The sequence below is a fragment of the Scardinius erythrophthalmus genome, assembly GCF_964197995.2.
Source record: "Scardinius erythrophthalmus genome assembly, chromosome: 19".
NCBI lineage: Eukaryota > Metazoa > Chordata > Actinopteri > Cypriniformes > Leuciscidae > Scardinius > Scardinius erythrophthalmus.
The window spans coordinates 8447912-8473717 of record NC_138239.1 but is presented as its reverse complement, the minus strand read 5'-3'; the positions used below and the strand labels follow the sequence as shown (position 1 = coordinate 8473717).

General features: G+C 39.0%; 1 protein-coding gene across 1 annotated transcript in view; it reads right to left on the bottom strand.

Moving 5' to 3' along the window:
• Positions 1–25806, bottom strand: part of crim1 (cysteine rich transmembrane BMP regulator 1 (chordin-like)) — a 128046-nt gene that overhangs the window by 25988 nt on the left and 76252 nt on the right. The window contains exons 6-7 of the mRNA XM_081347680.1: positions 9647–9829; positions 7447–7644 (exon numbers count right to left, since the gene is read on the bottom strand). Of these exons, the coding sequence (XP_081203806.1) occupies positions 7447–7644; positions 9647–9829 (381 nt within the window). The remainder of the gene's footprint in view (positions 1–7446; positions 7645–9646; positions 9830–25806) is intronic.

Genomic DNA, 25806 nt, shown 5'->3' with positions numbered 1-25806 from the left:
TCATTTGCTTAATTGCACATGCTGCGTCTGGTACAATAACTTGCTTCTGACAGGGAGAGGGTGTCACCTTGAGGAAATGAGCTCTTCTAACAAATAATAATTAGGAAATAAAAATGCACAGAGTGCAGGGCAGCTGGCAAATGAGCTAAATTAAGCTGTCCTGGGACCAGGGGGATAGAGTCAGGGCTGTGTCCAACAGGGCCCAGAGGACAGAGGCAGGACTGAGGCAGGACATGGACACACACCAGCAGCGGTGGGATGTTTCAGTGCCAAAAGACAACACTGGAGTGGGTACATCTGTTCACAAAGGCGGGCAAACGCACCAGTGCTTGTGTTGGGTAAATTGAATATTTACAATATATTCAATGTTAAACAACAGTCAGTTCTGGTCTGATAATTATTCAAATAAAATAAAGATATACTTACTAACTGGCTTCATTTTGTTTGAAACCTGTTGCTAAATATTAACAATATTAACTAAGACAATCATTATTAAATGAACTAATGCTACAAGATGGCCACGTTCACATCAGCAGAGTCCTTAATATGGTTACTTTCACACACAGTTCAGTTATTTACAGGAGTGACAACCACATTCTATGGAAGCTTGTTTCTGCCACAGAATAAAACATTTTAAAAGATAATTGCGTCTTTTTATCTCACAATTGTGAGTTTATATCACGCAATTAATACATTTTTCCTCAGAACTGTGAGGTATAAACTTGCACTTGCGTGTTGTAAAGTCAGAATTACGCAATTCCGACGTTTCATATACTTATATATACAAAATATAAAATGGCTAGCCCTTCAGTACTATTGTCACTGGGATGCGCTGATCACATTCCCAAACGACTGCATGTAACATGCCACATGTAAATGAGCAGCGAGAGCAGGGTTCTCTAGACCTTGCCAACAGGTAATATGGCTATTTAAGTCCTCTATCGAGGGGGATATCAGGCATCATTACAGCTTCCTTTTATTTCCCCATTTGCCATCTTTTATTAGGTCCACATATGGCTCTGCTGAATGCACATGGCAATTTCTCTGCTTTATCCGGAAAGATAAAAAAAAGTAATAGAATGGAGTAACAGTCCTATCTTTATTTTTGATTGCAGCACTGCTATCACGAGGCTGCCGACACTTCGACTCTGACTGCAGGAGACAACAGGCTCTGTTAGGGATGGAACCACCAAGATGACAAAACAGATCTGTGTGTGACTTCAAAACACTAGAGTCATGGACACAGTCAATTTGTTGTTCTGCATTGCATAGGAACCTTTACATACAGTAAACAATGCATTGAACATATCCAGTGACTACTGTATCTGTGACAGAAGGAATTCATTAAAGTTCAGAGTTCAAAATGAGTTGCATTCTATAGATATCATCTGTGACAGAAAACTTGTCTCAGTTTGTAAAAACAAGTAAATAGTAGGTAATGCACTTTTTAGGGCCTGAGCACCGATGGTGTGAGGACCCTATTGGAATTGCTCCGTTTATTCGGCTTTATAAAAAAAAAAAAAAAAAATGGAACCTTACACACATTAAAGGAGAACTCCGGTCAATTTTAACATTGAGCTCATTTTTTGTACATTTGGAGTGCTGTCAATACAGAGAACAACGACAAAAATCGGTGTTGCCTACACTGTGTTATTCTATTTTTAAAATTTGCACCCTGTTGACTTCAATGGGGCAATGTTTAAACCTGCTTTTAGCCTCTTAACATCCTTGATGTGTCATTACAAGTGCACAGAAAATGTGAGTGATTCCTTCTGAGTGAACATGAGTGAATCTGTGAAGAGCACAGATATAAAATGATGTTATTTAAGCCAGCGCAAATACCTGTGTTTACATCCTGTTTTTCGGTTGAAGTCCAAAGTAGTCGATTGCCGAGTTCACGCGCGTGATCATAGGTAACTAAACCTATGCGCGTGAACTCGGCAATCGACTACTTTGGACTTCAACCGAAAAACAGGATGTAAACAGGTATTTGCGCTGGCTTAAATAACATCATTTTTATACATATCTTTCACATCTACTGCAGTCAGATTCACCCGTGATCACTCTGAAGGAATCACTCACATGGCTGGGCACTTGTAATGACACATCAAGGATGTTAAGAGGCTAAAAGCAGGTTTAAAACTTGCCCCATTGAAGTCAACAGGGTGCAAATTTTAAAAAGAGGATAACATGGTGTAGGCAACACCGATTTTTGTCGTTGTTCTCTGTATTGACAGCACTCCAAATGTACAAAAAAATGAGCTCAATGTTAAAATTGACCGGAGTTCTCCTTTAACAAAATCACAAAATAATTTATTAACCTTGTTTATGCCTTATATAGAATTAAAAAAGTTATAAAAAATCTTTCAACTCTTTTAATGGCTATGTAAACACGATAAACACTGTAAGTTTTGCATTATAAAGCCGAAAGGGATAATTTCTATAGACAAAAATTGGTAACAGACATCCATTCACATTAAACTGTATAGTCCACTTGTTCAAAGAATGATTTTGAGAACTTTATAGCTCAAATAACTCACATTTTTGTACTGATGAATTTGCATTGCACTTCAACAAAAACAAAAGCTGCATATTTTATATTTCCATAGTGCAAGGTATTCATAGCAAGTGCTTTACTTTAAAGCCTTTTTTGTTTGTTTTATTAAATTGAGTCAAAAATGTCTTTCGTTTTTGAACAGGCCACTGCTTCTGTTGAAAGAGCTTAACTTGTATTGAATCTGGAATATATTTTAAGAGCTTACATTACAACGTAGCCGTGGAGAATAGATGCCCAAATATCAACCCTTTAGTACAACTTCTGCTCCCTATACTGACATTTAGCTGATGCTTTTATCCAGAGCAACAGCATACAATATTTATTACAGGGTATAATAGCCCGGGAGCAACTTAGGGCCTTGCTCAAGGGCTCCATGCTAACAGGTAATGAATGGCTCCTTGCTGGGTTCAAACCTGCAAACTTCTGAATGCCATTCCAGATACAGGAATAGCTCACTAAAAATGATGAAAAAACACAACAAAAGTAAAATAAAAGTGGTGCATATGATCACAAATGCTATATTCCAAGTCTTCTGAAGCCTTTTGATAGGTTTGTGTGAGAAAAAGATGTGACACTAATATACATCACTGTGATTGGCAGTCCAGCTTAGCAAACCAGAGCACAAGAAGAAGAATGGAGGTGACGAAACAAGCAAACAGCTAAGCAACTTATCGGACACATTCAAAGAAGCTATATTACAAATCCGTTTGTAGTGATCGAAAATTGTGTGAATATGTTAAGCAAGCATGGCTTTGTTGACAGTTTGCATATCCGCAGTCCTAGCTCTTCTGGTTTCCCTTTTTGAATGACGAATACAGATTACTGCCACCTGCTGGTATGGAGAATTATTTTTTTTCTCACAGAGGTGCAGAACATGCATGCTAGTTGGTCATTGGCTGTAGTCTTTATGTTGTGTTTAACGTGAGGCGACGAAACGTGAGGCAACGTGAGGCAACACCACAGTTAACCTCTGTTGCTGCTAGTTCTTTGATGTTGCCTTGGTGTGTTATGGCCTTTAAAGATTTTAAATGAGTTTCAGTTATTTAAATGTTGGTCTGTTCATCACACAAAGCCATTTTATGACTTCAGAAGGCTTCAGAAATATGGAGCACAAGACATATGAGACCACTTTTATGGTGTTCTTTCAGTCATTTCTGGAGCTTGACAGCTTTAAACTCACTTCCACTGTACAGAAAAGCAAAGAGATTGTGGAAGATAACTCATTTTTTTGTGCAGTGGTAGAAAGTGTAAATATGGTAGTGGACTCCTTTTATGTCGTGAGACAATCTGCTAAACTTCTCTTTTTGTGCTCCATGGAAGTAAGAATACCATATCCATTTGAAAGACATGAGTGTGAGAGCAAAATACGGAGTGATGAATTCATATGAAGCACTAAGCGGTTAGTCACCTTGCCGTCACAGTGGGAGGATTTCAAAACCGTTTGAATATTTTCACATTCATGTAGTCTGTCTGTGCTTAACCTTTCACTGCAGTCCGTGATGAAGAGCAGGCACACACGCTGCCTTTGATCTACCTCTGCACCGCCCGGAGAAAGAGCGAGAGAAAGAGAGAGAATTCAAATAAAGAGAGAGTGCTGTATTTGAGATGTGGTTAGAGATGCATCGGCGGTATTGTGTGAATAGAACTTTGTATGGAAAGCCATAGTGCACTACCCCCTCACTTCACCTCAGTACCGAAGTGAGTGCTCTCCATGGTCAGGCAGACCCATCTAAACCTCTAATTGCTTCACAGGCCGAAAGGCGTATGAAAGATTAATTGAAAAGGGGTGAATGTGAGCGTGCTGCACTGCGAAGGTCTGCAGACACGCTGCTGTCACTCTCTGTCCAACCACTGCTTTCTCTCTCTCTACCTCAACCAGCTCAAACAAACTCAAGTCTTAAGGGCCGCTAATCACACACTTTGCATCCCGAATTATTTTTATTTATTTGCCATTTTCTAAAGAAAATGTGAATAGTGGTTGTGCAAGCAAACCGTGTTCCACAATGTTAGGGTATTGTATGCTATGAGTAAATAATAAGAAGTATTATTATGTTAATAATTCATATGTATAGTAAATATATGATAACATGATAATGTTATTCTGCTTGTATATATTTTATAGAAAATATATTATATATTATTATTATTATAATTCTGATTATATTTCTGATTATTCAAAGATTATTTATAACAACTGTAGCCTGGCATCAGAATAGTAAAACTGACATAATAAAGTGTCTATTCTAGATTTTTTTTAAATGTTAAACACTTTATGATTGTAGGTTGAGTGTTTAAACATGCTAAAGCTAACGGCAACAAATGTTTTTGTGCAGTAAAACAACAACAACAACAACAACAACAACAACAACAACAAAACGTTAAAATGTCTCAGCTTAAAATCAATGCAAAGTGCAACGTCTTTCGGATTTTTCAAAAGATTTATCATACGGCATGTGCAATCAGAATGCTTAGAAACTGCTTCTCAACACGCCACACAATTTGAGGCATCACTCATGTCTGTAACACATTTGTTGACATCCATAACCCAGAGTGTGAGCCATAGTAAGGCTTGCCTTTACTATTAGCAAGCACCACTATGAGACGAAGCACTCCAGGCATTGTTTTCTCTCAATATACTGAGCCGGAGAAAAAGAAGGATGCTTCATTTGCTTGGATCTTTAATTGGAAGGAGGTTGAAGGTGCAGAGGGTAGATGAGACAGACAGGAATCCTATTACCCCCGGTGTGACTCAATTCCACTGGAACCGCATTGATCATAATCAACACGACAGTTGGTGGAGTATCGCCCCCACAGCCACACACACACACACACACACACAAAAAATGCTGGTTTAGCATGGTTTTTCATAACCTCCTCCACACATATTGTCAGTCTGGCATTTAGGATGGCTTGATAAGATTGTTAATCGCTCTGAACAAGCTTTCCTTTCTTGGTCCCAAGTCTGTGAATAACAGGGGGTGAAAAGAACATCATGTAACTTTGTGATTTGAAAATCTAGACAGCAAACAGAGACGTGAGATAATCTATATTCTCCAGCTTTATTCAAAAGGATGATGTCATCGGTCGACACACACAGCCAATCCTGGGAGAAATTCATTATCCGACATTCCTGCCACTCATCTATCACTTGCTCGCTTCTTCCCATGTGTGAAATAACCTTTATAAACCCCCTCTACAAGAATGTAGCCCACGTCCCGGCAAACCGACCTGCATTCCTGCATACCGAAGTGTGCGGCCATTCCTCGCGGTGCTTAATCAAAGCTTATGATGAGATACAAAACATTGTTCGCAACAAACACTGAGAGGAAAACCCAGCCAGCTGCAGTGGGAGTGGAAGTCCCAGGGGTAGCCGCTACAGATCTGTGAGCAGTATGAAAAATACATGGGCAGGTGGGATATGATATTCCACTGCTGGCGAGGGTAGGGAGCCAGGTCCAATGGAGGGAAATCCACAGGAAGGGTTTTGGTGCAGTGTTGCATGACAGTAAAGGAGACACAACGAATCTAGACCTGAGATATGAGACGATGGAGATGTTTAGGTTGTGCTGGAAGGGGGTTGCTGGGGGATCCAGGTATGCACCTGCCTGTCCTGCTCTCAGTCTAATAGATTATTCACACATACAGTATGTGACTGGAATGGAAACTTAAAACATTCAGAGTACTACAGAACATTGAGAGGAAACGGAGAAAGTGCTCGCTCACACACACAGACTCAGAAGTCCAATTCATTTTAGAGACTCAGTCATTTCAGTCAAACAGTTCAAAAAACAATTCACTGATTTGTCGAATCGTCACTCACTGTGATGTCCTCACCGTTTTGTAGACAAATAAGTACATATTAAGATAGCCGTGTTTGCAAAGGCAAGCATTGCTATAATAAATTCTGTATTGTATTATTCTGTATTCTTGTCCACGTTAAGGTCTCTGCCTTGACCTGGATTCAACCTACTCAGGTCTTGACCTGGACTCAAATAAGTTATAACAGTGAGTTAATGTGCATATTTAGTGTTAGAGGTTTGTTCTATGACTTGCGATTGTCACCTGGCTGATTAAATGCGCAGATTAATTCACACTGAAGGGATTCAAGACGGTTTCACTTTATTTTGATGGTCCCTTTTGAACATTTGGTTATATGTAACTTTGCAACTGCATGTCAACTTTTTCTAACCCTAACCCTATCAGTCTACTTACAATCTAAGTTGACATGCAAAGTTACTTATAGTTAGTAGAATGTCTGTTGGAGGAGCATCACAATAAAGAGTTAGCAGATATTAAGCAGACAGTCTACTAATACTCTAATGAGAGTTAGTTGACATGTAGTTGCAAAGTTACTTATTGTCAACCGAATGTTCAAAAGGGACCATCAAAATAAAGTGTTATCCTCAAGACATATCTAGGGGCCAGACTATCAAAGAGAGCACTTGATTTGGGCAGGTAAGGAACATTACAACAATCTAGTGAGGACCTACAATACAACACTCTAGCAAACATCCAAAACAACCTATAAATTGCATAGTAAGGCGCTTATAGCCACTCAGAACATCTTGGCAACTGTCTAGCAATACCCTAGCAACCACTATAGCATCATAGAAGAGAGAATCACAAGACTAAACTGTAGCTTCAACATAGCAGTAGTTGACCTGAAAGTAAAACTGACCATAGAAGATACCTAACAATAGAAGAGTTTACATTGGCTATTGTGATAAATGTGATGCATTCTAAAACTGCATCATGAATGTGACATTTCATAATGGCACATAACTAGAAACATTTCGGTTCATGTACAGTACTTGCATAGAGAACGTTTCAGGTCCAAGAACAATACAGCACAACTCCAACCCACATCCATAAAGTGCATGTGTTCTTACCCTCACACACGGGGCAGCACTCTCCGGGAACGGTGACAGGATTGAGGCAGCTGTGGCCACAGGCAGCAGCCACACAGCGGGCGTCTCCACTCACACACTGGCAGAAGGTGCAGTCGTCCTCACGCCAGTGGTCTCCGTGAGCCAGGATCTGCCCATTCACATAGCAGCCGGCTAAATTGAGCACCGGGTAGATGGGGTCTATACGGGAGAAGGTAAGAGAGCAAAAAGGCATTGAGCTGGAAAGGTCAGTTTATGCTGTTTCAGAACATGGCAGATGTAGAACATAGCAGATGGTTCCTCCTGACCACCTTAAGTTTGGCTGGTTTGTTGCTGGTTCAAGAATGTCTACAAGCTTGCACCAACTAATAACCAGCTTGGACCAGCAAATTACCAATTTAGACCATCTAATGACTAACTTGGAGCATCTAGTGACCAGCTTGGACTAATCTAGATCAACTAATGGCCATCCTGGACTAGCTAATACCCAGCATAGTCTAGTTAATGACCAGTTTAGACCATCTGATGATTAGCTTAGACAAGTTTTGCATCTTAACTCCCAGATATTAAGGGAAATTTATTTCAGAAATTTCATTCGGGCTCTAAAGTTTTTGTGATTTCGTTTATTCACACTGCCAGAGCTTTAGAGTGTTTCATGTTCAACCATGTTCCAAAACAGTTATCAGCTTAACATGAATTTTCCAGCAGAGTCAGTTTATACACTTGAAAACAGAGTTAAAATAAACAAACGCAACATATATGAAGGATGAGCCAGAGTATTATTTCTAAAGGTGGGGTCACATTTACAGTTGTGCTGCAAATTTTCACAATAGAGATGGAGTCATTTCAATAGAAATCCGTGCAATATGGAATTTCGCTCAAGAGTGAAGATTTCCCCATGCAGATTTTGAATCAAGTTCAAGTTGGCCGTGTTGCAACCAATAGAAAGCTGCTTGGTTTGACAGTGACTTTGTGTGAACTCTGCTTCATACATTGATAGAATATTGACAATGGAAGTTTTTTACCCGTGAAATTTTGCTAATGTGACCGCAGCTTAAGACAGTGGTTTTCAACAAGGGGGCCTCAGCAAACTTCCAAGGGGGCCCATAAAATTACTACTCAAAAACTGTTGTTTTTTGGCCTAATTGTAAAAGTGTGATTTCTAAAACTGAAAAAGTCATGAAAATTAATAAAATCTTAACTCCATGGTCATTTTATAGTTATGCCAAAGTCTGAAATATTTTATCAGGTAAAAATTGTGAGTACAAAATATTTTCAAAATAAAATCCTTATACAGTATATTATGAACAACTAGAAATGTCATGAAGCCTTTGCATTTTGTTGTGGACAATGGGGACCCTTGAAGTCAAAAAGGTTAATGATTAAGTTGTTGATTCCAATGATTTGTTTCCTTCATAAGCCAAGACTGCCTAGAGTCAGCACATGGATTCATACAGGCTTATATTTACTGTGAGCCGTCTAACTTTAGTTGGCCGATTTCATTTGTTTAATTCATTGCAGTAAAATTATCAGGAGGAAAGCTACAGGGGACTGGGGAGTTTCGCTTTAATTAACTACATAACAGCAAAATCATTCGCAAACTAATTTCAACATGACAACAATCTGATAAATATAGCATGAGCAGAAAATGTTGAAAGGTAATTCCAAGCCATTATGTATTGGACAACAGAACCTACCCACAAGAGAAGCATTGCAATCGAAATTACATGCTCCCTTGCAGCCTATTACAGGTTGTCTACGAAATAAAACAATGAACAGTTTCCCTGAACTAATTAGCCCTGGATGCTCATTGAATTGGTAGAATACAAAGCACAAAAAGAATTGATCACGCAAATTTAACGTCCAAACGACAAAATCTTCCCCATCACATAATGTAAAAATGCACAATGTCCTCTGTGAAGTTAAAAAACAAGTCACATCATAATTGTTTTAGAATTTGTTTTGGACCTGTATGACATAGTTCATTACAATTCACAAAAATCACCTCAATTACGGGCAGAGCATCAACAGCAAATGCAAAAGAGGCCCTGAGGCACAAGGTGCTAAATGCTAAAGACCGCTTGTATCATTTGGAGAAAGGTGCACAAATATGCCAGCTTATGCTCTTATCAAACAGTGTACAAAGAACAGGAATATTTTCTTGTATATGAGGTTTCCTGAGCTGATGCAAGGGTCATCTAACCTTCACAGACCGGACAACACTCTCCATCAGGGACGTAGTAGCGCTCGCAGTGGAGGACACCACACTGCGCCGTAAAGCACACGGATACCCCTCCCTGACAGCGGCAGAAGCGACAGGCGTCCATCCTGAACATGTCCCCATCATGGTACTCCACTCCGTTGAAAGTGCAGGCCGGCTTTGTCTCTGCAAAACACAGTAATCAGGACACAGTGCATTAGAGGGTGGTGCATATATGACTGACAGAACAACAAAACAAACAGGGTTTTGATGACAGGGCCAAGAAGAATAGTTAGTTATGGGGTACGCAGGGACCTAAACGTTGTGCATTTGTGACCGAGAGAGCTTTTAGCAGCCATGGCAACCTCTAGACACCAAATTCCCCTTTCAGCTCATGCATTACAATGCCTACACTTGTGTACATGGGAAAAGTCCTGTTTTGCCCCAAAATGAAGTCTCTTGGAACATAAACTCACACTTTGAGGACTTATATTTATGCAGTATTCAAGAAAAAAAATAGTTTTTTATTGAAGTATAATTATTAAATTGTGACTAATATCTCATAGCTAACACCAATTAACACTGTGGCAAGCAGGGTGAGGCCGAGGCCAAGAGCTGTGGGAACGGAGCGAGGAGCTCCGGAAGTATAAAAGGAGGAGTGACAACAGTAAAGGACGATAGAGGACCAGGCCTGGACTTTATGTTGTTGTTTTGTTTTAGTTTATGTGGCAGTTGTCAATGAGGGCTTGCCGCTTTTCTTTCATTTATTTTGTGAATTAAAGTTATGTTGATTGTTAGTCGGTTTCACCTCCTACTTTCCTGAACTCTGAACATTGTTACAAACACATTCGGTTCATTTTACAATAAAGAAAACTAAATAATAGATCTAGAATACAACAGAAATGCAAACACAAAACTCAATACAAATCTATAATAAACTGTGCAGGGGGAACACATTACAAGTAACGTGAGTTACATGATCAGGTTACTTTTTTCAAGTAATTAATAAAGTAATGCATTACTTTTATTGCAAACCTGCAATAATTAAATATGTTAACGCAAATGTTTCACTTTTTATTGCATGTTTTTATTACTAAAGTAAATACTAAAAACTTTCTAAAAACTTTCTAAAAACTAAAAACTTTCTTCTCCTGCGATCCAGAATTAGCCTGGTTCTACCAGACTCTCGTACATTTCATTTGTACAGAGAGTCTGGCCTCGCTCCATTGAGAAACGTTTACTTCCTTGAAGGCGGGTTCTCTGTTAAAGGTCCCGTTGCATGCGATTCCATGTTTCAAACTTTAGTTAGTGTGTAATGTTGCTGTTAGAGCATAAATAATATCTGTAAAATTATAAAGCTCAAAGTTCAATGCCAAGCGAGATATTTTATTTAACAGAAGTTGACTACAAAAAACGGCTCGATTGGACTACACCCCTCTACATCCTGCATTAGTGATGTCACCAGAACCGTTTCTTGACTAACCTCCGCCCACAGGAATGCTCCCTCAACTCTACTGGCAACTTGCGCACTTCTTATAACTTAGCCTACTGTGTTTACTCAGCTCTTACGGTGATTTTCTGAAGTAAAACTGACGCTTCATCTTTTGTGTGATGTACAATAAACTTTATTAAACTCATCAGTACATGTTTGATCATCATTCAGACAGCAGACTTGTAGGCTATTAATAAATAATGGATACATAGCCTACAAGCAGATGACAAATACGTTATAATAACCGTAATTAAACTACTAAACCATACCTGTTTCATCTCTATACAGCACTCTGACTCTGTAGGCATTATTGTCCGACTCGAAATGAACACCGTTACTGAGAGTTTCTGATATTATTATCATTCCGTGAGATGAATTTTTCCTGACAGACTGAGCACGAGCTCATGAAGCTCCGCCCCCTGTGTCGTCCAGCAGCACCTCATTTGCATTTAAAGGGGACACACTGAAACGGCTCGTTTTTCTGAGCCCCAAAAAATGTCAATTTAAACATGCTGTAAAAAATTATCTGTTGGGTATTTTGAGCTCAAACTTCACATACACACTCTGGGGACATCAGAGACTTATTTTACATCTTGTGAAAAGGGGCATAGAACGGGACCTTTAAAGTTCAAAACTATTGGATCTGCCCAGAGTCACTCAGGATCTACCATAGCCAATCGCTAACGTGTGGTCGTCCGAATGATCAGAGGATTATGTTTAGAATAAGATGTCTGTCTTTTATAAAGTTTATAAAGCGACGAGAATACTCTTTGTGCGCAAAAAAACAAATAAAACGACTTTATTCCACTATTCATTTCCTTCTCTCTGTTCCTCGAGTCTTGATAAAGCAGCGCGTCTGTGTGTTGTACGTCACACATAGGCTCACTATTGGCCGACGCTAGTCATGTGTGTGATCACATCAACGTCATCGTTCTCAGCCACTCCCTCTATTCGCTAATTGGTCCTACAAAAAAATTGTTTCTGGAAACCTAAGAATATACAGCAGTCCCAGACGTAGTACTGAAGGAAAATGAAATTGAGCGGAAGTACGTAGGAGGGCGGAGCCAGGCTAATCCAGAATGGCAGAACAGTTGAAAGGTTTGTTTGAGCTACGCCCTCTACTGTACAGCCGTGAATTTGCATTTCCTTCAGTCTGAGGCTTATTCATTTCACTTTTGGTGTGAAAGGGCTTTACACTGGCCAAGAATATAACCTTTGTTTTGTTATTGAAGAAAAAAAAAAAAAACAAGCAGAGAAAAAGTAACGGAAAAGTAACAATGGATTACTTTCTATAAAAAGTAGTAACACAATTAGTTACTTTTTTAAGGAGTAACGCAATTTTTAATGCATTACTTTTAAAATAATGAGGCATTTATATAGCGCTTTACTATGTACTACTGTACACCAAAAGCTGTTTACAATCATATCATGGGATCTCTCCTCAACCACCTCCAGTGTGCAGCATCCACTTTGATGATGCGACAACAGCCACAGTACAACGGCACCAGTGCTCTCACCACACACCAGCTATCAGTGGAGAGGAGAGAGAGTGATAGAGCCAGTTGAAAGTATGGGGATTATTATTAGTAAGGAAAAGTAACTTTCCCCAACACTGGTAATAAATAATAAAACACCTTTGGTCATAATCTGATATTTTGCTTGTTGAGCTTTAATGATGATTAAACTGCATCATAGAAATACTGGAAATTGCATTACTTTTGCTAAACATCCCATATGAGTTTGATTTATAAATAAATTACCCACAGTGTTTTTTTCTCTCTTTCATTTACTGTTAAATGGCTGCTAATATATATGTCCTTCAAACAAGGTAAATTAAGAAGCACATTTTTGAAAAGGTCTTTCTTCTTCTGAATAAATCTTCTGAAATAGTCTTTAAAAGATAAACATTTTGCATTGAGCAATACTGAAAAGTATTGTTTAGTAAGTACATTTTTTATATATTTTTTCAAACAGTGACAGTTATTTGAAGGTTATAACACCAAAACATGTTTGATTCAGGAAAATGTGCCACTTCCTCTCCTTGTGCTTATGCTTAATCACAGCAAACACGTTCTTGAAGACTTCTGATAACATAGTTGACGGACCTGAGATGTCTGAAGGATCCCTCGGCCTATGACAAACAAGAGGCCTTGGAACATTCCAGAAAAAACTTTTAAATGAAAGAGTGACAGAATATCAAAGCAATCCATTGAGAGGAATTATTAGAAACCATGGAGCCAACAAAAAGCACCCAAAGCCACGTGGGAACTGATCTCTGCACGGTTAACTGTTGAAAGATCAGCCAAATGTGGTGCACAGGGTTTTTCATTCCAGTGAATAATTTTGTCAATTAGTAGAGGCTCAATGAATTACCCAGTAATCTGGTGTGGCAACCCTGTGATGTCACACTAGACAGGCTTTAAAGAGGACTGTACGAATTTGCTCAGTTTTCTAATCAAAGATTTTTTTGTTCTGTCTGTCTGGGTCTATCGCTCTCCTCTGGGTAACTGCTATCACTGCTGAGAGCGGCAACTAATTGGAAGGAACTGCTTAAAAATCAATGCGTAAAAGAAAAAAACAACTTTTAAAAAGTAATATAAGAAATAACCCCCTGCCATTAGACAGAAGTACAGGAATCGAATGCTAAAAGGAGTTGTATAGTTGGAGTACAGATGTCTATTAAAGGACAGCTCTCTATGGGTGAAATATATGTCAAGTGTCTTGTGTTAACAGGTGTGGCTGTGTTGAATGATCGTAATGATACAGTATGCCAGAGGGATAAGCCGAAGGATTCAGAGCCGAAGTTAGTGGATGTTACAGGTTTAAATGTGCATCACAAACTTTTCAGTAACAGAAGGCATTGTGTGCTATCTGGGCAATCAGCTGAGGAATAGTATCAAGATATCATTAGCTTTTAACAACATAGGCGATAACAACAGATTAGTTGTTAAAATGAACAGCAACAGCAGTAAATCCGTAATTCCTACCTGTGTTGGGGAGCAACTAACTAAAAGTAATAATAAAACAAGGAGTATTCAAACATATTTGCCTAAAATAATTTTGCCATTTTTGTGAATAAGTTTGCCAAGGTTTCAATCTTTTCAAACAGTTTATGTAAATGTAAATGTCCTTGCAAATGATGAATCGGTTAAAATATTGATGTACCATTTGTTTTGAGTCCTTCTGTGTGGTGAATAGATTAAAAAAAGATTCTTTTCAAACAGTTAATTGGTTAAAAAATGTATTAAGTCCTTTTGAATGGTGAATCGGTTCAAAAAACTAATCATTTCGATTTTTTTCGGAACCATTAACTGGTTCAAAAAAGGGTTCAGCAATTCTATTGAGTCCATGCAAATGGTGAATTGGTTCAAATATGGTTCACTGATGGTTCTTTCAAAACCATGCAAATAGTGAATTGTTAAAAAAAATATATGAATCATCAATTCTTCTACTTTCAAATTTAGTGGACATTTATTTGTTCAACTTCAATCCTAATCGAAGGTCCTCATTAATTTGTGCCAAATCAATACTTGCAGAATTAAATATTTTCAAAAAGATAAGTATGCTACTTTGTAGTGTACTTTTTTAAGGGCAGCAGCGTACTATAGTTTAAAGGGATAGTTCACCCCAAAATTACAATTCTGTCAAGAAAGAAAAGCAAATAATGACAGAATTAAAAGAATGATAAGATTTTTGGGTGAACTACCCCATTAACTACTTTAAATAAGTTGGAAGCTACAGTTTCAAGGTAGTTCCCCCAACACTGACCCCTTCCCTTTAATATAATTTCCCTAACCAGTTCTCTACACTAACCCATATCCTACAAATTCCCATATCCCACCAACATTATTCTTTCCATTCCCAACTCAATTATTCATTCTATCCTGTCCATTCCCTACCCAATTTCCCTTATCCTATACATATTCCCTACCTAATTAACTATTATTTACAAACAGTAACATTAACAAAATCTGATTGCTGAAGTTCACGTTAATATAATCTATGCGAGCAATAAAGGTAAACAGGATTGGTTTGATCTCTGCAACGAAGGGGCTCACGCTTGAGACTCAACTCGAGCTCTAAATCACCCCTCTGGACCTAATTATGGAAATAAATATGGAGTTGAGGTGATGGAAAGAGTGAAACTGTTGTTTATATATACTTTGCTTTGCATTGTGATTGCAAGGGTATATGAACATGCTCCCACTCATAAATTTATTTGGAACTTATTTATTTTGGGGGAAGTTCCCATTGTAACTTCAATCTGGAACGTAGCATCTTGTGCTTTTTGCTACTAACTGCAATAAACATTTATCATTTATCTTAATGACTAATGACCAAATGCTTCTAATGTGCTTCATCCCACTGGAGCAATGGTGTGGCCAAAGCCATGCGACGCTGTGGCTGAGGTAAATAATTAGTGGAGGCGTGAGTAATAGTTACGTCAGCATCTTAACCTTCCCAGATGTTCAGTGCAATTGCCTCACCCAGTGGATCTGATACTTAAAAAATGACACAAGTAGCCACATCACAGTTAGATTCAGTGTTTTTTAGAGGTGACTCGGACATGCTAAGTGCAAAGTATGTCCCGTTTCTCTGTTTTTGTCTCATTGAATGTCAATGTTTATGTAAAACTGCTGCTTTCAAGCCCTGCTGCATCTCATTAGCTTTCAAGATAAAATCCGAACCAAGCCGTCTGGATGTAAAGAAAGATTTGAAGGAGAGCAGATAGCGTGTTCGCCCCCATTTGTTTTGCTGGCTGTTATGACCTCACCGAAGAGAAAAAATGGTAAAAGGAAATCTGGCTTTCCTGCCGCATTTCCGTTTGTGAAGGACAAGCCATAAGTGTCGGTGTGTAAACAGCTGGCTGAGGCTCATGGAGAGCTGGTGTCTGCTCTAGGGCTTATCCCTCTCTCACCACAGTAGGACAAGCTGGTTGTTGAACAAATATGCAAAGTTTGTCAGGCTTGAGCTGGTGGCTCCATTTCTCAGCCCACTGGCTGCCTTGATTTGGGACTTTACCCATCACAAAGGATAATACAACTGCAGCAAATTCCTTCATAGTTTTATGGAAAAGTCTTTGACTTGGACTTATTCCAGAATCCTCTGGCATTAGGGATTGGGCGTCGTGTAGGGAGAACAAACTTGAATGAATTCGGTTTAATATTTGGAATTTCACCCTAAAGCTGTAATCCTCTAAAGGCTCTGTCAGGGAATAAAATGCTGATTCAAAGTCTAGGGTAAACTTTCTGAAAGAACTTTGGAGATGGTCAGGGTTGTTCTAGCATGGAGTGTCCCTCATTTCCGCATATTCTTCACTGCTGAACAGCTAAACTGTTTGTTGGAGTGATGTTCCAACAAAGCAGAAGGATGCAGGAGGTGTATTAGCCCAAGAAATGCTGGATTACTAAGACAAAAAGTTGGGACTTTTGGGGAATTTGCATCAGTTCCTCTCAAGTCTTTGTCAACACCTTTAGAAACACAAAGATGAATGTTACAGGAGACCAATACCACTCTGGCAATTTTAATCTCTGACTGCAACAGATTTAATTACATTTTACAGAAAAAACTGTATTTTGACCATAGAGTGTCAAAGGTGTGTTAATGTTTCACTCCTTTTCTCTTTCTGCAGACTGCTTTGTATTAAGTTATAGGAACTATGAAAAACCCCCAACTTGATTTGACTGCTTCTTTTATGCTTAGCGCATTTTACACTAGCCTATTTGCACTCACAAAGACTTGTATACTCTTCTATGATGTACATGTTCTCAATTGCTGAAGCAGTATAAAAATAAGAAATGCATTAAAAATAATTGATGTCAGACCATCATGCTGTGTGTCAAGCTCAGTAAACCTTAAGAATATCAGATAATTTTACCTTTTTATGACACTGCAAGGTTAAGGTTGTAAAATGTCATGTGGGTCAACCCCCCAGGAAAGATAATAATTTATTAACTAATTAATTCATGAGGTACAAGGAATTATTATTTTTTTTTTACCCAAGGTTTACACCACATGGCATTTTTCGTTAACATAAAACTTTCCTTGAAAATGGTATACGTTTTCAAAACCATATGAAACTAGCATGAATACAAGCAGTAGATTTGTCAGACCTTGCAATGTGTTCTAAACTAGATTTTAAGAAGATTTTTCCTTTATCATAAACACTCGTATTTGCCATTGACCCAAATGCTTGCAGCATGCAGTATGAATTTACCACGTTTACATTTTTTTGTTTTACAGAATTCCTAAGATGTTCCACCAGAAATCAGTGCAGAACATGCAAATATAGTCTACGGATTCCTTCAGGCTCATATTTTAATAATGTAAAGCATTGTATACAAGCATCATCTAATATAAAATCTTCTAGAGAGGAGATTCTTGCTCTCGTTTTGAAACACCACACCTCGGTTTAAATTAGTGGAGGAGATTGGTAACCATGGAAACACTACCCTAAGACGCCAAAGCCTAGTTTTCTCTGCCTCAAGACTGATTCAACAGGTCCCTTTCCCTCCGAGGCCTTGAGCTGTTAACTGGCCCCATCTGAATTGGTAGAGTGCATGACTGCACTAGCAGGGTCTGGACGAAATGAGGTAAGTGACAGAAGTCAACTATGTAATCTATATGACTGCCCAACCCTTCACACATCTGTATGGATACAAATAAAGAATGGCTACTAACTGTGTTCTCATATGGCTTTCTGAAAACAGAGATATAGAATCTCACACACGTACACGCACACACACACAGTCTTATTAAACAAAGGCCATCTGAAGCAGGAGGAAAAAGAACCCATTTAAATTGAACTAAGAGTTTGACAGGATTGTGAAGAGGCAGTAAGACCTAATGAAATTCTCCATCTGGAGATTAAAACACCTCCACAGCTCAGTCTCACGGTTCCCAAACAGAGCTTCGAAGTGCAACCTTAAATAACAACGTCTATTCCTGTTCAAAAGCTGCTAACCTTAACGTGGAGGATTTACATAATCTCCCACCTCCAGTCGCAAACTTGTACTCGTGCAGATTCCTCCCGCTTGAGGTCATGGTTAAACACGGACCGGTGTGCACTAAATGTAACGTAGCAGAAGAATCACAGCCGGTCTTTCAACACCAAGCTCGGCGCCACACACTGAGTCTCGTCAGGTCTTTAAAGAAGCCACAGCGTACACTTTAGCAGCATTTTATATTTCCCCCTGAAGTCCACTTATATTGTTAGGTAAGGTTTCATGCACCAAAACAGACATAATTAAGTTTTACATGACCATTTTCTTCCTCCTTTCTGACCTTTAGAATTAAAAGTGCTTTGGAATTATACACATAAATTGTTCCTAATACATGATAGATATTGAAATGGGTGTCTTGAGCAATTGTGCCTGTCTCTGTGACTGCCTTTGGCTCTGCAAACATCAAAACAAGAGTCAAGAGGGCGGACCAAGCTTTTTAGCCAGAAAACTAGCCAATCAGAAACACAATCTGTCAGTGATCTATTTTGTGTTTTGGGATCATTTGGTAGGACATGTCTGTGGAGGGTTTTGGGTAAAGGGTGTGAGGTTGAATGCTGAAAGCTAACAAAACAGCAGCACTTTTAAACAAGATTTAAAATATTTTATATGCAAATGATCTCTGTTATAATGACTAACCTATTTGCATGTGAAATGAGATCTAGTTTATTCAGAGGCCAAACTGCTGAATACTGAATAAGTGTTAGCATGTAAATATGCTAATGCTTCTGGCGTCACAACCACTGACAATTTCTAAATGATCCACTGCAGCTTAGTTTCCATAAATGATACAGGCAGGAGATTTGCATTGTTTAGAGAGTATGGAACCTGTTTAGAGTACTTGTGCAGAGTAGCTAACTAAAAACAACAATTGTATTACAGTAATTTAGCTGTTTTCAAAATAGTGTAACTAGTAAGCTATTTTTTCCCAACAAGAATGTTGCATCACTTTTTTTTTGCATGCATAGCATTGCAACTGAGCGAAAATCATTTGCTAGTAGAAAGTCTGACCCGATCGCACGAGAAAACATGACTATTTTACAAGGTGAAATTCATACAATATGTGATTCCAACTGAAACTTAAGTTTAAAGTATCAAAAACGTAAGTTTGAAGGTCTATCCCCCTATAACCGTCAGTGGAGTGCAAGAAGATTCTATGGAAACGAACGAATGAGATTGTACAAATTAATACGAATTGGTCATCAATTTGCCAAAATATAAAATAGTTATAAATTGTCATGAGACTGTGCTGGAACGTATATTTTTTCTTTAGTAACGCTGGAAGGCCTGATTAATTTTAGCGAATTAGTTTAGATTGTTAAAAAGCCAATGCACTGATTCATTTGAATCATCAGCAAAATCATCAGCTTTTTGTGTACTTGTAGCTTGTAGCATAGCTACAGTACTTGTTATAGCTTAACTGCAATTGAAATACTTTAAAGTAGCTTGTAGCTTAGCGAACTACAGTTTAAAAGATCTAAGGTGCGCCCAATATCACGTAGTCTAACTTGGTACAACATTTGATTGTAATGGAACAAGCTAAAAAGGTATGTTCTATATAGTATGAATGTATGTATTATAAATGAGAAAGTATGTGGACTTTGGAATCTAAGTGGAGGTAGAAGGTCATCCAGGTGCATTTCGCCGCCTGTTTAATGAATACTACAAATTCGGACATGGTACTCATTTCACATACAGTTTTTTTTTTTTTTTCTGCTATAGGGAAGTAGGCATATTCGGATGCAAGGCTAGTCTCACACAAAGAAAATGGAAGAAAACTATCTGAACCATGAAGAAGAAATAGAATGTGAAGGCTGAGGAGATTGCAGTTATCATCCTCTCAGATGCTTGAGATGTTTTCTTTTTTCTGTGTTAGGCAGGAGAACGCCTCTCTAGAAGGACTCAATCCAGCATTTTATTTCTTCCTGTCCAACAGTCCAACAGGAGCTGCCTCCCGGTGTTTTTCAGCCCTCCCTCATGCTGCAGGCTAGCTTGTTTTGGCTGCAGCTGCTGAGAGGCAGACTAAATAATGTGATAACGCGCCACTTCACAGTTGCGTCTTGCACTGCCAAGACCCGCCACTGCTCTGGACATGCAAATCACTACAACCACACAACACCTGCAAATCAAGGCTAAGTTGTCAAGGAACAAAACAAAACAAAAAAAGACAGCGTTTTTGTGTGCATGTTTTCACATTTTTTATCTGTGGAAGATAGTGGCCGCTGTGTTGGAGCAGACATAAATAAGAGCCGAGTATAAAAGGGAGAGAATAGTGCCTACGGGGCCTGTCAATCATCACAGGCTTCATAGCGCACACGTTATGTGAATGGCCCCTCGGTGACTCCTATTCCACCCCTACCTTAAAGTCACTTTCCTCTTCCGACGACGCTTTCTCTGAAAAGAGAAAAAGAGACGGCCGTGTTCTTCTATCCTTATCAATGTTATGTTTACACTAGCAGTTTAACTTCCGGTTATAACAAAATGTTATGTCAAATACTGGCTGGGCCTATTATAATCTCTCGAAAGAATGAGCAGCTGTTTAAGCATTTTACTTCAGATCGACATATGTTCTAATCCTTGCTTGTCCTATGAAAGAGTGTGCATTGTTCTTCCATACGTCAGTTTGAGAACAACATGCTATGTGTACAGAGCTAATCCTAATGTTAACAGCTTAAGCATCGACAGCACAATCAAGCTTCTCCAGAACACTTTCTCATTGACAAGAAGAGGACTGAAATCAGCGCTCGTGACCTTTATTACATCGCCCTTCTATCCCTAGGTTGAACAGCTAGTGCAAACCGCCAATAATGCCCTTCTCCATGACAACCACTCCCTGGGTAAATATTAGAGTAATGATGGGGCTCGTAGCAGTGAGGCTGTATGAATGGGGACTGACAGGTGCGCCAGTTCATCTGTGAAGATGCACAAAGCTAATTATGGGACTAAAAATATCGCTAATGACAAACCAAATCTACCATGCGCAAATGTGGCAGAGTGGCTTCCTGTTTCGCTGCGGACAAACAACATGTTCGCAAATTCACTTGTTGATCAACACACTCTAATTTTATGGAGAAAACTGTGGGGTTGTTGAAAACTGTTGAAAATCAATGTGACAAGTGAAAAAAGCTGTGAATTCAATGAGTAAACAAAGAGTGTCAAACACCCTAATTTAAACGTGCAAGTCATGGAATAGCACAATAACAACAACAAACTAAACTACTGTATCTTATCCTTGAAATTCCTTGGTGTGGTCAAAGTTACTTCACGCTTTAAAACCTTCAGAAAGGAGTTGCGATTACCTCAGGGTGGGAAAATTCTAGATTAGATGCACACATACACACACTAATCAGACCTTCTTCTTATCTACTCTCCAAAAGGGTGACATCACTGTCTGAGAGAAAAATGTGGCGCACAAACACTGTCTGAGAATGCTCACTCCCTTGCCATCCCAAACACTTGCCTTTGGAAGTGTGTGCGGGCACCTAGGAGAGTGAGCGAGAGACTGGCAGAGAAAGACTGCATTCTGTCTGTCTGACATCTGCTGTTATTAGAATCATCAAGCTGTGAATTTGTTCAGAAATGGCATGGGTGATCAACCTAAATATTCATCGTAATCTTCAAAACTACTTCATGTAGATAACATTTCCTGTATTTACACTACACTGCTGAAAAAAACCCAAAAAAAACAGATTCAAGTAGACAATTTTGGAGAGCAATAACAATAGCAAGCTAGCTTTGAAAGCATGAGATCCCACCCTCTCTTCAGAGAGTCTCCAAAACACAAGAACACGCACAGCTAGAGAAGAGTCTGCAAAGCGTCACGAGAGATGCCATTAAATTACCTCATGCCTCAAAGGACATAACATTACAGTAATAATGCAAGTAAACCACTTCAAGAGCGCTGACTTGTGCTACCTGACTGCTGCAGATTCATTTCAGCATTGATAGCAGTGCCATAGACATGCATGAATACAAGTCTGAGGATGTGAACCCCTCAGTAGAATGTCACGGGTTGCTATCTCTTAATTATAGTAGTTCTGGCGTGAACACAGCATAAGCTCATTGTTTTGGTTCAGGAGGAACTGTAAAAGGCGGCTGCTGTTTGTTTTTGGCACTCGGTCAACAACTCTTGGCATAGGCTCATGGAACACGGTGATGACGGGATGTCTGCGCGAGCAGGTATGCAAATACATAAGTTGACAGGCAGGTAGAACATCCTTCTGTGGAAGTCTCAGGACAAAACGTTTTCTTCCAGTCATTGCATTTAGTCACTGCACAAGACTAATCTAGATCATCTTGGAAAAACTAATGGCCAGTTTGAAACAGCCAGAGTTTCCAGCAGAGTATAGTCCGTGAAGTGCCAATGTGACAAAACCTATAGGGAAAAACTTCAAATAAACACAATATAAACTGAATTTAATAAGACTCGAATCCTCATTAAGGAATGCCGCAGTGAATAAATCTTATCACACATTACAGAGAACAGAAGTGAAAGACGCCGGCTCCTTTTTCCAATTAAAGATTTATAGAGACAGTTTCCAGCAGCCCAGCATTATGTAAATCAAATTAAAGGGATAGTTCACAAAATGAGAAGTTTTGAAAAATATACTGGCCACTCATTATCTTTCAGTATAATGAAAATAAATGAAGATTTGGGGTGTCATGTTTTAAATGATGATTTTATATTTGAAGTCTTCTAAAGTCATACGATAGCTTTGAGGGAAGAAAAAGGCTGGAAAAATTTAATTATTCACTAAATAACTCTCTTTGGCACAGTCATCCTTGGTGTTCAAGAGAATAGCTTTCATTTGAAAGATTTGTTCATGAATCAGGCTAATCTCCCTGATTTAGTGAACTGACACTTAATAATCAAGATTATCAGTGAATTTGTCTGTTTGTCTGTACAAAGACTTCAGAACAGAGGTGTCGTGATATACCGGTATTAACGTTAATCGTGCATTTATATAAAATGAAATATCGTTACTGTGTTAATTAGGGGTGTCGTAATATATAGTAATATACACTGCCGCGTAAAAGCATGTCATCAGATTTGACAGACAAGACACTCAACCCGCACTCCAAGAAAGTTAGCTTTCTAATGTGGAAGTTTTTTTTTAATCGTATTTACATCCTTTAGTCCAAAAGTGTGCTCATTCGGATAAAAACGTATAGATTATGGTATATACACTTCAAATATCTTTAGAGAGCAGTGTTTTTTCTATTTTTACCCCAAAAATAGGGTGATGTGAGAATTATGGAATGTTAAACTCTCACATGTAATTTATGTTTCATTCATACTTAACACCGGAGGGCGCCCTCATGCAGAAAGGCTACAAGTAAGACTCATAGGAGTAATACAATTTAAGATGTTCAAGGAAATCCATAATCTGAACAAAGACATTCAGCTATCAATGTAGATGAATAACATTCAGATAGAGGCATTTTGACTGATTAATTAAACATGAAGACAATTAACACACCATTGCACAATTTATGGTTTATCCGTGTTCTTCAAGCTATCTCTGGTAATTTCATAAGGATAATATATATTTATTATGCAATGCCAATTGACATAGCCTTTATCGCTGTACAGAGTACTATAAAATTATATAATTTCTGCCTCATTCTGTGATCAGTTCACAGAAGGATGTTATTTCAAACTGGTTGCCATTAAGTGTAATTGTCCCTTTGTATACAATAGAGCGATTCTTCTAAAAACTATCAATACATTGTTATTGTGAATTCTTTTGGCCATGGTAATAGTGTAGTAAAACATTTGATATCGTGACAGCCCTACTTCAGGTGATTTGAAATATAGCATGCAAGTCTTTATTTTTATAAAGCTTCAGTCTCCAAAAACTGCCATTGTGAAAAAGCGACTGCGACTGATATATTATTAAAAATTTCTCCTTTCGTGTTCCACAGATGAAATAGGAGAAATTTCAGCATGGGCTGATGTGACCACTTGTTGTTTTCTCTCATCCATCCGCAGTGTATTCATCTGTTGTGTCAATTTGTTCAAGTCATGACAGTCTTGAGAAGGTCACTCATCTAATGACGTGCAAGAGACATCTTTTGAATATTAATCAGTTTCTGTTCATCCAAGGGGATGAGTTCATTTTCTCTTTCTGTCGCTCCTTCACGTTCTCCCCCACCCCCCTCATCTGTGGAATATTAGATCAGCCTTTACACTGTACACAGCCACCGGTGGCCAGATGTTCAATTAGCCTGTATTTCTGTTCAGAGCTTTGATGCTCCCCGCGCTGCTCTCCGGCCTCAGCGCTTTGTTCTCAAATCAGCCTTAGGCTAATTTCACCTCCCGCTGTGAAGATGACACACAACCTGCCACCTCACACAACACACCGCTATTTGTGCTTGCTTGTTTATGTACATTCATGCATGGAAGGAAGGTGACTCCCCAAATTACGAATATGGAAAAGTAAGTCCTTGGGTTGCACTCTCTTTTCTGTTTGTTGCTTCGTCTTTCATGTATTGTGTGCCCTAGGCCTGGTTATAGGGTGAAGCAGGAAGGAAATAAACAACTAGAGGGAAAGTGGGATTGTTTTCATGGGTCCCTTTATTCAAAGAGCCACTCATGAGCTTTTGTGTTTGGATGGAGCCTTGATTCTGTTGTCTTCCTCTTGGCGGTTGTCTATCCGCGAATATGGAAAAGGCCCAATGTGCGACATACGGCCTTGGTGCACGCTGATGTTTCCAGCTTTGATTTGTTGCTGATTTCCTGTGGCTTCCGTCCACCTGTCCCCTGCAGTCTCTTCATCTGAGAGAGTTCTCCACCACCTGCACACAGCTCTGCCCACAGCGACAGTGGGGTTAAGCTCTCTCTTTCTGTCCCAACTCTCAGCGCAGGTTTTATTAGTCAGTGATCTGTGTAGTGTGTGTGCTTATGTTTGCGTACGGCTGTGCACAAGTGGTAGCCGGTGCTTTCCAAAAGTGGGGAATCGCAGATGTCACTTATGAATGGCAATGTGTACTTTCTGCATTTGATGTCTGTAATATATAAATATATATATGGAAATGATATATAGGGCCCCATCATACACCTGGCGCAATGGAGCAGCACACAAACATGCCAAATATTAAAAATAAAAGGATTACAATTAATATTGTGTTCATAAAGATATAGTGGAATCCAGCTTGTCCCATAGATGTTCTGCTTGCGCGCTTTTACCTCACGCACGAACAGATCCGTTTGCTCTCTGGAGATGCGTTCAGTCTGCAAATTCTGTCATGTAAATAGCGAATCCAACACGGCGCGAGCGCAACTGGCTTTTAAAGGGAATGGGAAATTACACTCTGATTGTTTTTTTGCACATTACGCCCAAAACACAGCCATTACTCATTAATAGAATAGAGACAACCCTTTTAGACCATGCGCTGGGCACACAGACCATTTTTCCTGGCGTTAAACTAGCAAAAGTGGATTCGGACACGACTTAAGTGCACTTGCGCCGTGCGCTTTAGACCATGTGCTTAGATTGTTAAAATATGGACCATAATGTTATTCCATCCACTCATGTGTCTCTCTCATTTTCCTTCCACACATCTCACACGCCCAAACATATACTTAAACCGTAATGCCGGTCTAAGCCTCTTTTTCTAGCACCTCCAATTCCATGCAAGATATCAAAAAAGTAGACGTGAAGTTATAA